Below are 13,555 nucleotides of genomic sequence, written 5' to 3' on the forward strand. Positions count from 1 at the left end.
ATTTGGAAGGGATACGGAACAATTCAGTAAAGGGTTATTTCTATTCTCCGTGCAAAAATGACGTGTAATTTCTTTATATCAAACAACCACCTAAACATGAAACCATGGGCACATTCAGGTATACAATTCAATTCAATTCAAATAAGACTTATATAGCGCAATTATCCAATAACGTATGATTGCTCGGCTACGCTTTGAAAACAAAGTCACCATAATCTCGACTTCAGCATCTTTTTGAATGTGTTCACAGTTGGAGCATTTCGCACATTCATGTCTAGTCTGTTCCAGAGTTGCGTAGCATCCACCACAAAACTTCTGCCACCATATGATGCAAGGCGGTACCTGGGTACTTGGAGCAAACCTAGGTTCTGGGACCTCAGGGATCGGCTGGGTTCATACAGTGGCACAATATCTGATAGATAGCATGGGGCAAGGGCAGCTTTGCACTTAAACAAAAGGAGTGACATCTTGAAGTCAATTCTTTGAGGAATAGGAAGCCAGTGTAGCCTCCTGAGCACGGGTGTAATGTGCTGGTCACGACGAGTTCGAGTTATTATCCTGGCTGCATGATTTTGTGTAAGTTGGAGTTTGTGCATTAGGTTTTTGGTAATGCCGGCATGGAGGCTGTTGCAATAATCCAGTCTTGTTAACACAAGGGATTGGATCAGGAGTTTAGCTGCACTTTTGGTAAGACAATTGCGTATCCGGCCAATGTTCCGAAGATGGTACGTTGCAGATTTTACAACACTATTCACTTGATTTTCCATTGACATTGTTTGATCGAAAAGAACTCCCAGGTTTCTCACTGGTCCTGTTGTCACTTGGACGTCAATCCCCGCTGCTGAGAGGGACTCTATATTGAGACAGTTCAAAGCTTGCTGAGAGCCAAACAACTTTAGTACAGTTTTCGTTGGGTTCCCCTTGAGCATGTTCTTGGCTAACCGGTCCTGAATCTTGAGCAGGCAATCCTCTAGCTGAACAATTTTCTGCTGTGCTTGCCTATTGGCAATGCAACATAGACTTGAGTGTCGTCAGCGAAGCCATGACGTAGGGTAGAGAAACTGTCATTCAGGTCGCCAAGTGGTAGGATATAGATAAGGAAAAGAATAGGCCCAAGTACAAGCAAGGTACAACACCTTAACCTCACTGGTAACACCCTGGGGGACTTCACTGGTAAAGAAGACTTCAAGGATCTGCCAGAGCTAAAGGAACTCCGGTCGAATCATTTTTAGATTTTGTTGTATGACCCCACAGGTCCACGAAGAGAACTGTTTTCCAAAGATGGACCCGTTTTCTTCCTACACTGATCTCATGCGCATAGGCGCCTTGCGGATCTTTCTGTGGATACCTGGGACCATTGCTGTGGGCGGGAATATCCTCGTACTCCTCCTGAGGATATTGACAAAGGAACCAACGACGGCGAACACCACGATCATCACAAGCCTCGCCGTGTCCGACCTCCTCATGGGCGTGTACTTGTACATCCTCGCAGCAGCGGACACCACATTCAGGGGTACTACATCGAGGTTGACTGGACCTGGAGGGAGGGCATCGGATGTAAGATTGCCGGATTCCTCTCCGTCTTATCAAGCGAGTTGTCCGTCTTCCCTTTGACTATCATGTCAGTGGATCGTTTCCTGGTTGTGGTGTTCCCGTTCAGTAAGCAAAAGATCAACTTCAAGAAGGCGAAGATATTGGTGGCATCAATATGGATCTTTGGGGTCATATGAGCCGGTGCAACGTTCTGTGTTGACTACTTGCGACATTCGTACTATTCAAGATCTGGCGTCTGTCTCTCGCTCCACCTGACATCAGAACCCGCCCCAGGCTGGGAGTACTAGGTCGCCATCTTTTTAGGACTCAACCTCGTTGCGTTCATGATCATCGCTGTACTATACACTTGGATGTACGTCATCATCAAACGCTCTGTCGATATGATGAAACACAAGACCAGTCGGAAGAAGGGAGAAAACAAGGAACTAGTCGTTGCCCGCAAGATGGCGCTGATCATCCTGACTGACTTTGCTTGCTGGATGCCCATCATAATTCTAGGTGAGTAAATATTGGCACATTCGTGTTGAACAGGTTTCAAGCAGAACAACTACACGTCCACTGGTGTTTGACACTCCCGACTCAAACACCAAATATGTTAATGATAGTGCTCATGTCGAACAAACAGTACCGTTTGAGGAGTAAACCAAATCATTGGAGCATATTTCACGATTAATTGGACACCATCGCCACGACTTGGATGCCTCTGTACAAACCCTTTCTGGAATCCATGCATGTAGGTGCTGACCTCAAACAGGGGCTACCCTGGGGCCCTTTCGGTCGTATAACATTTGCGACAACATGGTATGATACGAAATCGACTCAAGCTTGTGAGTGTAAACTTGATTTTAGTTTAGAGTATTGTAAAAAATTAGATGTGGCTGTTCAGTTCGTAATGCCAAGTTGAGGGAGGAATCATGATAATTCAGTTTCGCGTTTCGCTTTCAGGTTTGGCTGCGATCTCCGGGAAAGTCACGATCCCTGGTGATGTCTACGCCTGGATTGCAGTATTTGTGCTGCCGATCAACAGCGCTATGAACCCAATACTCTACACATTGTCGTCTCTCGATCTCATCAAGTAGGTGACTTGATATTTCCTTTGGATGACTCTTACCTTGAATTATGGGTGCTCTAGATGAGCTATGGACGGATTTCATTATGATTTACAGAATAAATCAAGCATTTAAAACCGTGCTTGTGATGTTTAAGGTTACTGCTTCCTGGCTATTCCTGTGGGTTGCTATAACCTCTGTTAGAACCAAAAAGCTACTATCAGTGCCGTTGTATAAGACGTTAAGGGTTTCCTCATCCACAGTAGACAACTACAATAAACATACTCGTCATTTCATATTTGCTCCTCAAAAGATTGAGACTCGTATAGACGGCTCTTAATCTTCGACCAGCCCTACCAAGTATTTCCAATTGAAATGACCATCGGCTGATATAACGTTTTTCTTTTAGACTGATATGTGGAAAGAAAGAACCACAGTTGGAATACTCTGGAAGCACTAGGACGAATGTGTCTACCCGTAAGGTAAGACAAGTTGATTTCGGCTACTCTATGAGGATTCATTTTACGAAAGATATTGTCCTTGTGAGCAACAGTTTCTGACACAATGTGCTCATGCTGTCTCTTTTGACAGCCCTGCTGTGACCCACTGGACTGGCCATCACTTGACTTCTTAAAGGGTAACTACCGGCAAACGCAAGGTAGGTCAGGATTAGTTACGGTACACGAAGTTGTCGGTATGGCCTTTTCAGTCTCACTATCGAAACTGTATACCTACCGCTGAATCAAACATGTCTTTTTAGACTTTCAATTTACCTCCTAGTTTCTGCCTTCCTTTAAGTGACGCATTTCATGATGCAGTGGCACAAGAGTGCTGGCATCTTAAAATCGAGTGTTTTTTGTTCACTGTCATAGGATATACCAATTGAGTGCGTCGTTTTAAAAGCTGTTAGAGACTTGCTTTCGACGAGTAATTTCATGTTAGGTTATCGACTTGACTCGATGTTGCACCACTAGATTCTATAGGCTCTCTTAATTGTATTGGCTCGATATCTTAATTTCACTTTTACATGTTCGTGTGTTCGTGTAGATAGGACAGAATTATATGGCTTTTAAGATGTTCGACAATTGATTTGCTTGTTCGACATAAACGGTGTGGCGTTTGAACTTTATACGAAGCGTCACGATGAAAACGACCACACACCGATGCGTTACTATGGAAAGGACAACAAACCGATCGTCACTATGGAAAGGAAAACAAACCGAGCATCACTATTGAAAGGACAACAAACCGAGCGTCACTCTGGAAAGGAAAACGAACTGAACATCACTATTGAAAGGACAATAAACCGAGCGTCACTATGCAAAGGACAACAAACCGAATAAGAATTGGCGTTATGATGCTAACCTTACCGACACGTTCTTGCTATAAGCATGCTGTAACTTGATAATTTCCAATACAATATCTATGCGTAACACATATTTCTTTCTAACAGGAGAACCCGGCTTACACACGATATATGAGATGATATTCATAGGGCACATCTTCCTCAGTTTTATTAATGTATGTACTGAAAATAAAGATCCAGAGGTTTCGTTATCCACAAAAAAAAAACTCGTGAAAATTCTATTTTCCTGAAATCTTCGCGTATCACAAAAACGAAGAGGCGTGAAAATTCCTTGACGGTTTACAATTATTATTTCACATTCTCCAAACAGACACAACACAATAGAGTAGAACCGCCTTGTCACGCTACTATTACATGTACTGCGCGGAGTATGTTTACTTCATTGTCTAGACGCGTAAATTGTTTCTGCAAGGGCAGGTTGTGTGGTCAGGGTCTTTATGGCCAAGTATAAGTGACAGAGCCTTGTGGAGGTATCATAACTAAATCCGTTGAACGTGGAATGGTTGATACAGGCTTGCAAACACACCATCTTTCTGCTGCACGTCTCCGATTGCATGAGTCGGGTCGCGGTGGTAGTTGGGTTGAAAAGTTTCAAGAAGTATTGTTGGCAACCGCGAACTGAAAGTAAGATAAGACGTGCAGTTTACAAACGACTAAGCTGTGCGTATAGATTTACCAGTATACACTCCATGTTAGTACTGCAAACTCGGCTGTATCTGATATGTCGCGTTGCACATTTGAACCAACACATCTTTCCCGAAACTGAAGGACTATACACCCTCAACCACATCTCCGTTTTCGTAGTTTTTAGCCCAATTCTCCTGCACTAAACATGTCTATTGTATAACCACATGCATTGGTATGGGCCACGTTGCTCACTATTATAGGCGACAGCATTGCCGTTGGGCGGTTTAGGTCCTAACCTTTCATGCCTTTCCCTCGAACGTCTTTAACTACAATGGCCCTCAGGGCTACCTTCCTGGCACGAAACTGACCTCCAATGTACATGTATATCCTTTTTGTTGAAAGAAAATAGCTACTGTACTTCTCTATTCCAATCGTCCGCCAATCGTTCCCGGAGAGGTCGTACTGAGTTGCCAAACCGTAAAGCTTAGGTTCATCACTGTGATAACCAGTGAGATCACCAGCTTGAACCTGTAAAGACATGACAGCTTCACGTAGTACAAACACGAGTAGGCAGAGCTGAAAGAGAGATAAGTCAACACACACACGGCGCACAGGGCGTCTGGATCGCCATTAAAAGTTGACATTGATATTGCTGATTTGCTCACAATGTCATGCGATTGGATTTTGTCTCTAGCCCTGCATCTTCTATATTGTTTTTTCAACTCTATACTCTACTTGTTAGTAACCAACGACAAGCCTTTTACTATTGTTTTAGTATGAGTGCGGGTCACTTGCAGAGGGTGTATTAAAATCAAAGGAAAATTTTTGGCGAGAGAGACCAATTACACGAAACCGTGATTGGTCGTAGCAAGCGGACACAAAAGAAGCAGGCAAAGAATTTCTTTATTTTATTGGGCGTTAAGCCATGCGAGAGACTTACCCCCCCCCCCCCCCCCCCCCAGCACTACGATATAAGGGCCTTATTATCTTTTTGATTAATGAAGTACGAATACATGATGTACACCGTGTTGGTGTCTTTCCCAGCATGCCCAGCAGATGTTTTCGTGGATAATATTTGTTACTTCTTTGTTAGGTGTAAAGGAATAATCCACTTTTATGGATAAAGTTTCTCAAATATGTCATATCGTAAATCAAAGTACATTGTAATTAGTTTCAATAGACAATCGTTCTTGACTCCTGACCATCAAGCAATAGCTTGATATAGAATTCGTGAGTGACAGGGATTCCTGCTGCAGTGGAAAACAAGTCATGGCGTCGATGCGACAGGTAGACTACTAAGTATTCAGAAACAAGCAGACAGTTACCTGGAAGGGTATCGAAAACAATGTCTTATTTCCGATCGTAGAGTCTGTAACCTCTGTTGAGTGGACCAGGTCGAACGTCCTGGAAACGCCAGGGACGGGTCTGAATATATCCACATAGTACGTTTCGCTGTTAATTTCGTTGTACAGTTGCCATCCGATAACATATCCTTCTTCTTCGAACGTGTACGGAGCGGCCAAATGGACGATAACCTGACCGGCGTAGCCGTAGCGGAGAGCAGTCGGTTCCTGTCCCTGAAGATACACATCCTTGCAGTTTGGGACGACAGCGACAGTTGGAAATATATCGAAAAGCAGGCAACACAATGAGGTAATAAAAACTATTGGGTCAATTGCAATTCCACTCTGGCAGCTTGACAAACTCGTGATTTTTTCGTTAGCATTCCACATCTCTGCTAAAATATATAATGCGGTAAAATGGTTCCCTCTCCAAATCGTACTTCGATTAATGGATCTTGTATTTCAGAACAAATCTATTCCGGTAAGAAAAGTGATTAATTTGATCCGGTCACAGGTGCAGCGATCCCGTTCCAATCGGTCACATGAAAAGGAAGCGTTGATACAATTACTAGTACGGAAACTCTCAAAAGGCAAAGTGCACTACAGACGAGCAGAATGAGTAACTCGCTCGCGATCGTCTCTTTAGTGCGAGAGGTTCTATGACCAGTTTCAAGCCAGGACTGAAGACGCTGCTCTTCTGTGAAAGCGCCCGTGAGCAGGACTCTTGGGAGTGGGCGCTATACATTGTACAAGACACTAATACTAGTGACCATCAGCACCGTCAAAACCTATCAAGTATCCGCATGGAAAATACGTATGGCGCCTACGGGTAAGTGACACGTAAGTAGAACATAAAATTGAGCTTCAGCATCGATTTCATCCGTGTGCAATTTGTAAACAGCTGAAGAGATACCTGGCAATGCAAAACCCCTAATTTCTTCAAAAAAACACATCATCGTGATCTACAATATTTCTCAAATCATGATATCATAGAGATAGAAGATGGAAGAGTATCAATTTAGCTGCAAATGCAAGTTAAATTGTTCAATATCATACGTACTGCTTCCCGCATGGAATACAGTTCATGCGTTTTTCCGTATACTTATACGGTAGCACTTGTCGTGTAAACTACACAAACTAATGACGTCGTTCAGAAGGCGTCACTGCGGATACATTCGCAAGAATGACACTAGGATTATGCTGTATGTATCCCTGTACTCCTTTCTGTTACAGGATCCCGTTTGAGAAAACTTCAGCTTCTTCACAGTTTTCGCAGCTGCCCATTTTGGTCTGCGCCTGGTGGGCAAACATTCTTTATCAACTATTTGAAAACTATATATTGAGAAAAGATCACACAAATATCAAAATGTGAGATAATTTTGAGGAGAACTACTTTGGCCGATTCACTCTGCCACTCGCGCGACCTCGTCATAATCGTCACGAGGTGACGACGAGGATTGATTTTTCAATATGGCGACCTAGAATGGTATTCGAGAGACTACGTCCGTTCCCTAGCCTCGTTGTCCCAAGTAGCCCAACTGATATTAGTTGAAAATTATACCGCATATCTGGAGAATAAAGACGTTCCTGAGAATTGTCGAGCTACTTACTTCGGAAGATCTGGTGAAAACGGATTGTTCTATTGAACGTTGTTGGTATAGTCGAAAGGATGATTTCACGGCGAGGATCATCGTAATAATGCGAACTGTTGGTGTGATACTGACTAGTCGGATACTGCTGTTATCAATCCCTTATCCTAGGTTCATTTGCTGGCTGCAACGCGAGTTGGTCAATAGATGATAGTGATAAATATATAGATGGATGTCGTTTGGAAAGAACGATAATTGCTTCTAAAAAGACCATACAGTTAATCAATTATCGGTAAAACTATCTATTGAATTCTAAATTTCTATTTTACTTCAGGTGATCAGGAGGCTCCAGATTCAGACCGAGTTGTTTCTAGCCACAACTGGGACAAAGACACTCTAATATTCTTTGTAGTCCTCTTGATCGATGAGCAACGAAAAAATACACTACACCCATACCACTGAAATGTAAAACGACATTAATACATGTACAATGTAGTTATAGAGATATGAAAAGGTATATTTTCACAAATCAACCGCTCAATGAAGGCAACTGAGTTGGTCAGTATAAACCCACCAGCACAGTAGCCAGAATGCAGTATGGCGGTATATGATAATGAAGAACCTATGTAACATTATGGTTATGAAGATACAACCCACAGGGATGTTTCATTAAACATAATTATAATAAAAATGTCGCACAAGAGAAAGACCGTTGTCACTCAACCTCGTTTACCCAGGGGTCATTGCGCGCTCCTGAATGCTAATCAAGTAGACCCCGGATGTAGAGGTTGCAGCTTGGTGCCTCGCTGGCCTGTGGCTGCTGCCGTAATACATATCATGTGACCCGGAACCATCGCACTGACCAATCATGGTTGTTATGCTGAAATGGACATCATTTTGGTACCAGGCCATAATTACCAAATTTCCGACGACTGCTTTTTTATGGCGGATTGCGGTCAAACCCTAATCATTTGTTCTAACTGGATTCTTTGCCTGCTTCAAATAAAGCAGCATTGAACCATGTTGGTACAGAGGACCTGGTCATATCAACACCACTGCTGAGGAAACATCTGAATTCGTTTTGGTCATTATTTGGAAGGGATACGGAACAATTCAGTAAAGGGTTATTTCTATTCTCCGTGCAAAAATGACGTGTAATTTCTTTTATATCAAACAACCACCTAAACATGATACCACTGGGCACATTCAGGTATACAAGCAAGGTACAACACCTTCACCTCACTGGTAACACCCTGGGGGACTTCACTGGTAAAGAAGACTTCAAGGATCTGCCAGAGCTAAAGGAACTCCGGTCGAATCATTTTAGATTTTGTTGTATGGCCCCACAGGTCCCCGAAGAGAATTGTTTTCCAAAGATGGACCCGTTTTCTTCCTGCACTGATCTCATCCGCATAGGTTCCTTGCGTATCTTTCTGTGGATACTTGGGACCATTGCTGTGGGCGGGAATATCCTCGTACTCCTCCTGAGGATATTGACAAAGGAACCAACGACGGCGAACACCACGATCATCAGAAGCCTCGCCGTGTCCGACCTCCTCATGGGCGTGTACTTGTACATCATCGCGGCAGCGGACACCACATTCAGGGGGTACTAACTACATCGAGGTTGACTGGACCTGGAGGGTGGTCATCGGATGTAAGATTACAGGATTCCTCTCCGTCTTATCAAACGAGGTGTCCGTCTTCACTTTGACTATCATGTCAGTGGATCGTTTCCTGGTTGTGGTGTTCCCGTTCAGTAAGCAAAAAATCAACTTCAAGAAGGCGAAGATATTGGTGGCATCAATATGGATCTTTGGGGACATTTTAGCCGGTGCAACGTTCTGTGTTGACTACTTGCGACATTCGTACTATTCAAAATCTGGCGTCTGCCTCTCGCTCCACCTGACATCAGAACCCGCCCCAGGCTGGGAGTACTAGGTCGCCATCTTTTTAGGACTCAACCTCGTTGCGTTCATGATCATCGCTGTACTATAGACTTGGATGTACGTCATCATCAAACGCTCTGTCGATATGATGAAACACAAGACCAGTCGGAAGAAGGGAGAAAACAAGGAACTAGTCGTTGCCCGCAAGATGGCGCTGATCATCCTGACTGACTTTGCTTGCTGGATGCCCATCATAATTCTCGGTGAGTAAATATTGGCACATTCGTGTTGAACAGGTTTCAAGCAGAACAAATACACGTCCACTGGTGTTTGACACTCCCGACTCAAACACCAAATAGACATGTATGTTAATGATAGTGCTCATGTCGAACAAACAGTACCGTTTGAGGAGTAAACCAAATCATTGGAGCATATTTCACGATTAATTCGCATAATTGGACACCATCGCCACGACTTGGATGCCTCTGTACAAACCCTTTCTGGAATCCATGCAATGTAGGTGCTGACCTCAAACAGGGGCTACCCTGGGGCCCTTTCGGTCGTATAACATTTGCGACAACATGGTAAGATACGAAATCGACTCAAGCTTGTGAGTGTAATCTAGATTTTAGTTTAGAGTATTGTAAAAAGTTAGATGTGGCTGTTCGGTTCATAATGCCAAGTTGAGGGAGGAATCATTATAATTCAGTTTCGCGTTTCGCTTTCAGGTTTGGCTGCGATCTCCGGGAAAGTCACGATCCCTGGTGATGTCTACGCCTGGATTGCAGTATTTGTGCTTCCAATCAACAGCGCTATGAACGCAATACTCTACACACTGTCGTCTCTCGATCTCATCAAGTAGGTGACTTAATTTTTCCTTTGAATGACTCTTACCTTGAATTATGGGTGCTCTAGATGAGCTATGGAAGGATTTCATTATGATTTTTTCAATTTGAAACTGTTTTGTGGACTTAGCAACTAATATCGTGGTAACAATGCAATTTGGAGCTTTTCTTGTTTCTTGACTTTCAGTTGACGAAGATGATGAGGACGGTTCCACTAAGGTAGTAAACTGTTACCCAGAGGGCAGTCATCTCCTGCCTTACGTGGTGGAGGAGTACAATATGCTGAACCTCGCCCACGCAATGAAGACCGAAACGCCCTCACTGCCGCTGCGGGACATGCGCAGCGTGCTAACGGATGTGGCCAAAGCCATGGCATCGTTGCATGAAAGAGGCCTGATTGCGAGCAGTGTGACTGTAAATGACATTAGGATAATTGTCAGCACCGGAAATGAGGTAAGACAAGTTGATTTCGGCTACTCTATGAGGATTCATTTTACGAAAGATATTGTCCTTGTGAGCAACAGTTTCTGAAACAATGTGCTCCTGCTGTCTCTTTTGACAGCCGTGCTGTGACTAACTGGACTGGCCATCACTTGACTTCTTAAAGGGTAACTACCGGCAAACGCAAGGTAGGTCAGCATAAGATACGGTACACGAAGTTGTCGGTAGGGCCTTTTCAGTCTCACTATCAATTTGAAGTCTAAAAAGACATGTTTGATTCAGCGGTAGTTTCTGCCTATAGTCTTCCTTTAAGTGACGCATTTCATGATGCAGTGGCACAAGAGTGCTGGCATCTTAAAATCGAGTATTTCCTTTAATTGCGAAACGCCGCGGTCAGTTCGTTTCCCCAAGTCGAAATGTTGGATACTGAAGAATGGGTCTTCCACCGACCTGGCCGGCGCGGGCGGCTAGCGGTGTGACTTGACTCGCGCGACCTCGTCATAATCGTCACGTGGTGACGACGAGGATTGATTTTTCAATATGGCGCCCTGGAATGGTATTCGAGGGACTACGTCCGTTCCCTAGCCTCGTTGTCCCAAGTAGCCCAACTGATATTAGTTGAAAATTATACCGCAGATCTGGAGAATAACGACGTTCCTGAGAATTGTCGAGCTAGTTACTTCGGAAGATCTGGTGAAAACGGATTGTTCTATTGAACGTTGTTGGTATAGTCGAAAGGATGATTTCACGGCGAGGATCATCGTAAAAATGCGAACTGTTGGTGTGATGCTGACTAGGCGGATGTTGCTGTTACCAATACCTTATCCTAGGTTCAATTGCTGGCTGCAACGCGAGTTGATCAATAGATGATAATGATCAATATATAGATGGATGTCGTTTGGAAAGATCGATAATTGCTTCTAAAAAGACCATACAGTTAATCAATTATCGATAAAAAACTATCTATTGAATTCTAAATTTCTATTTCACTTCAGGTGATCAGGAGGCTCCAGATTCAGACCGAGTTGTTTCTCGCCACAACTGGGACAAAGACACTCTAATATTCTTTGTAGTCCTCTTGATCGATGAGCAACGAAAAAATACACTTCACCCATACCACTGAAATGTGAAACGACATTAATACATGTACAATGTAGTTATAGAGATATGAAAAGGTATATTTTCACAAATCAACCCCTCAATAAATGCAACTGAGTTGGTCAGTAACCCACTAGCACAGTAGCCAGAATGCAGTATGCCGGTGTATGATAATGAAGAGCCTATGTAACATTATGGTTATGAAGATACAACCCACAGGAATGTTTCATTAAACATAATTATAATAAAAATGTCGCACAAGAGAAAGACCGTTGTCACTCAACCTCGTTTACCCAGGGGTCATTGCGCGCTCCTGAATGCTAATCAAGTAGACCCCGGGTGTAGAGGTTGCAGATTTGTGCCACGCTGGCCTGTGGCTGCTGCCGTAATAAATATCATGTGACCCGGAACCATCGCACTGACCAATCATGGTTGTTATGCTGAAACGGACAACATTTTGGTACCAGGCCATAATTACCAAATTTCCGACGACTTTTTTTTTATGGCGGATTGCGGTCAAACCCTAGTCATTTTTTCTAACTGGATTCTTTGCCTGCTTCAAATAAAGCAGCATTGAACCATGTTGGTACAGAGGACCTGGTCATATCAACACCACTGCTAAGGAAATATCTGAATTCGTTTTGGTCATTATTTGGAAGGGATACGGGACAATTCAGTAAAGGGTTATTTCTATTCTCCGTGCAAAAAATGACGTGTAATTTCTTTTATATCAAACAACCACCTAAACATGATACCACTGGGCACATTCAGGTATACAAGCAAGGTACAACACCTTCACCTCACTGGTACACCCTGGGGGACTTCACTGGAAAGGAAGACTTCAATGATCTGCCAGAGCTAAAGGAACTCCGGTCGAATCATTTTAGATTTGGTTGTATGGCCCCACAGGTCCCCGAAGAGAATTGTTTTCCAAAGATGGACCCGTTCTCTTCCTGCACTGTGGATACTTGGGACCATTGCTGTGGGCGGGAATATCCTCGTACTCCTCCTGAGGATATTGACAAGGAACCAACGACGGCGAACACCACGATCATCACAAGCCTCGCCGTGTCCGACCTCCTCATGGGCGTGTACTTGTACATCATCGCGGCTGCGGACACCACATTCAGGGGGTACTACATCGAGGTTGACTGGACCTGGAGGAAGGGCATCGGATGTAAGATTGCCGGATTCCTCTCCGTCTTATCAAGCGAGGTGTCCGTCTTCACTTTGACTGTCATGTCAGTGGATCGTTTCCTGGTTGTGGTGTTCCCGTTCAGTAAGCAAAAGATCAACTTCAAGAAGGCGAAGATATTGGTGGCATCAATATGGATCTTTGGGGTCATTTTAGCCGGTGCAACGTTCTGTGTTGACTACTTGCGACATTCGTACTATTCAAGATCAGGCGTTTGTCTCTCGCTCCACCTGACATCAGAACCCGCCCCAGGCTGGGAGTACTCGGTCGCCATCTTTTTAGGACTCAACCTCGTTGCGTTCATGATTATCGCTGTACTATACACTTGGATGTACGTCATCATCAAATGCTCTGTCGATATGATGAAACACAAGACCAGTCGGAAGAAGGGAGAGAACAAGGAACTAGTCGTTGCCAGCAAGATGGCGCTGATCATCCTGACTGACTTTGCTTGCTGGATGCCCATCATAATTCTAGGTGAGTAAATATTGGCACATTCGTGTTGAACAGGTTTCAAGCAGAACAACTACACGTCCACTGGTGTTTGACACTCCCAACT

At 43.8% G+C, this 13,555-nt stretch overlaps 1 protein-coding gene and 1 pseudogene across 1 annotated transcript; both read left to right on the forward strand.

Annotated features, from left to right (window-relative positions):
• The first annotated feature begins 1,281 nt into the window (after positions 1-1,281).
• On the forward strand, positions 1,282-2,639 carry LOC135489428 (G-protein coupled receptor GRL101-like; annotated as a pseudogene).
• A 9,870-nt stretch (positions 2,640-12,509) lies between these two features.
• Positions 12,510-13,481, forward strand: LOC135489429 (G-protein coupled receptor GRL101-like). The gene has a single exon (XM_064774783.1). The coding sequence runs from the start codon at positions 12,510-12,512 to the stop codon at positions 13,479-13,481; it is 972 nt and encodes a 323-aa protein (XP_064630853.1).
• The last annotated feature ends 74 nt before the right edge of the window (positions 13,482-13,555 follow it).

The sequence above is a fragment of the Lineus longissimus genome, chromosome 6 (assembly GCF_910592395.1).
Source record: "Lineus longissimus chromosome 6, tnLinLong1.2, whole genome shotgun sequence".
Taxonomy (NCBI): Eukaryota; Metazoa; Nemertea; class Pilidiophora; order Heteronemertea; family Lineidae; genus Lineus; species Lineus longissimus.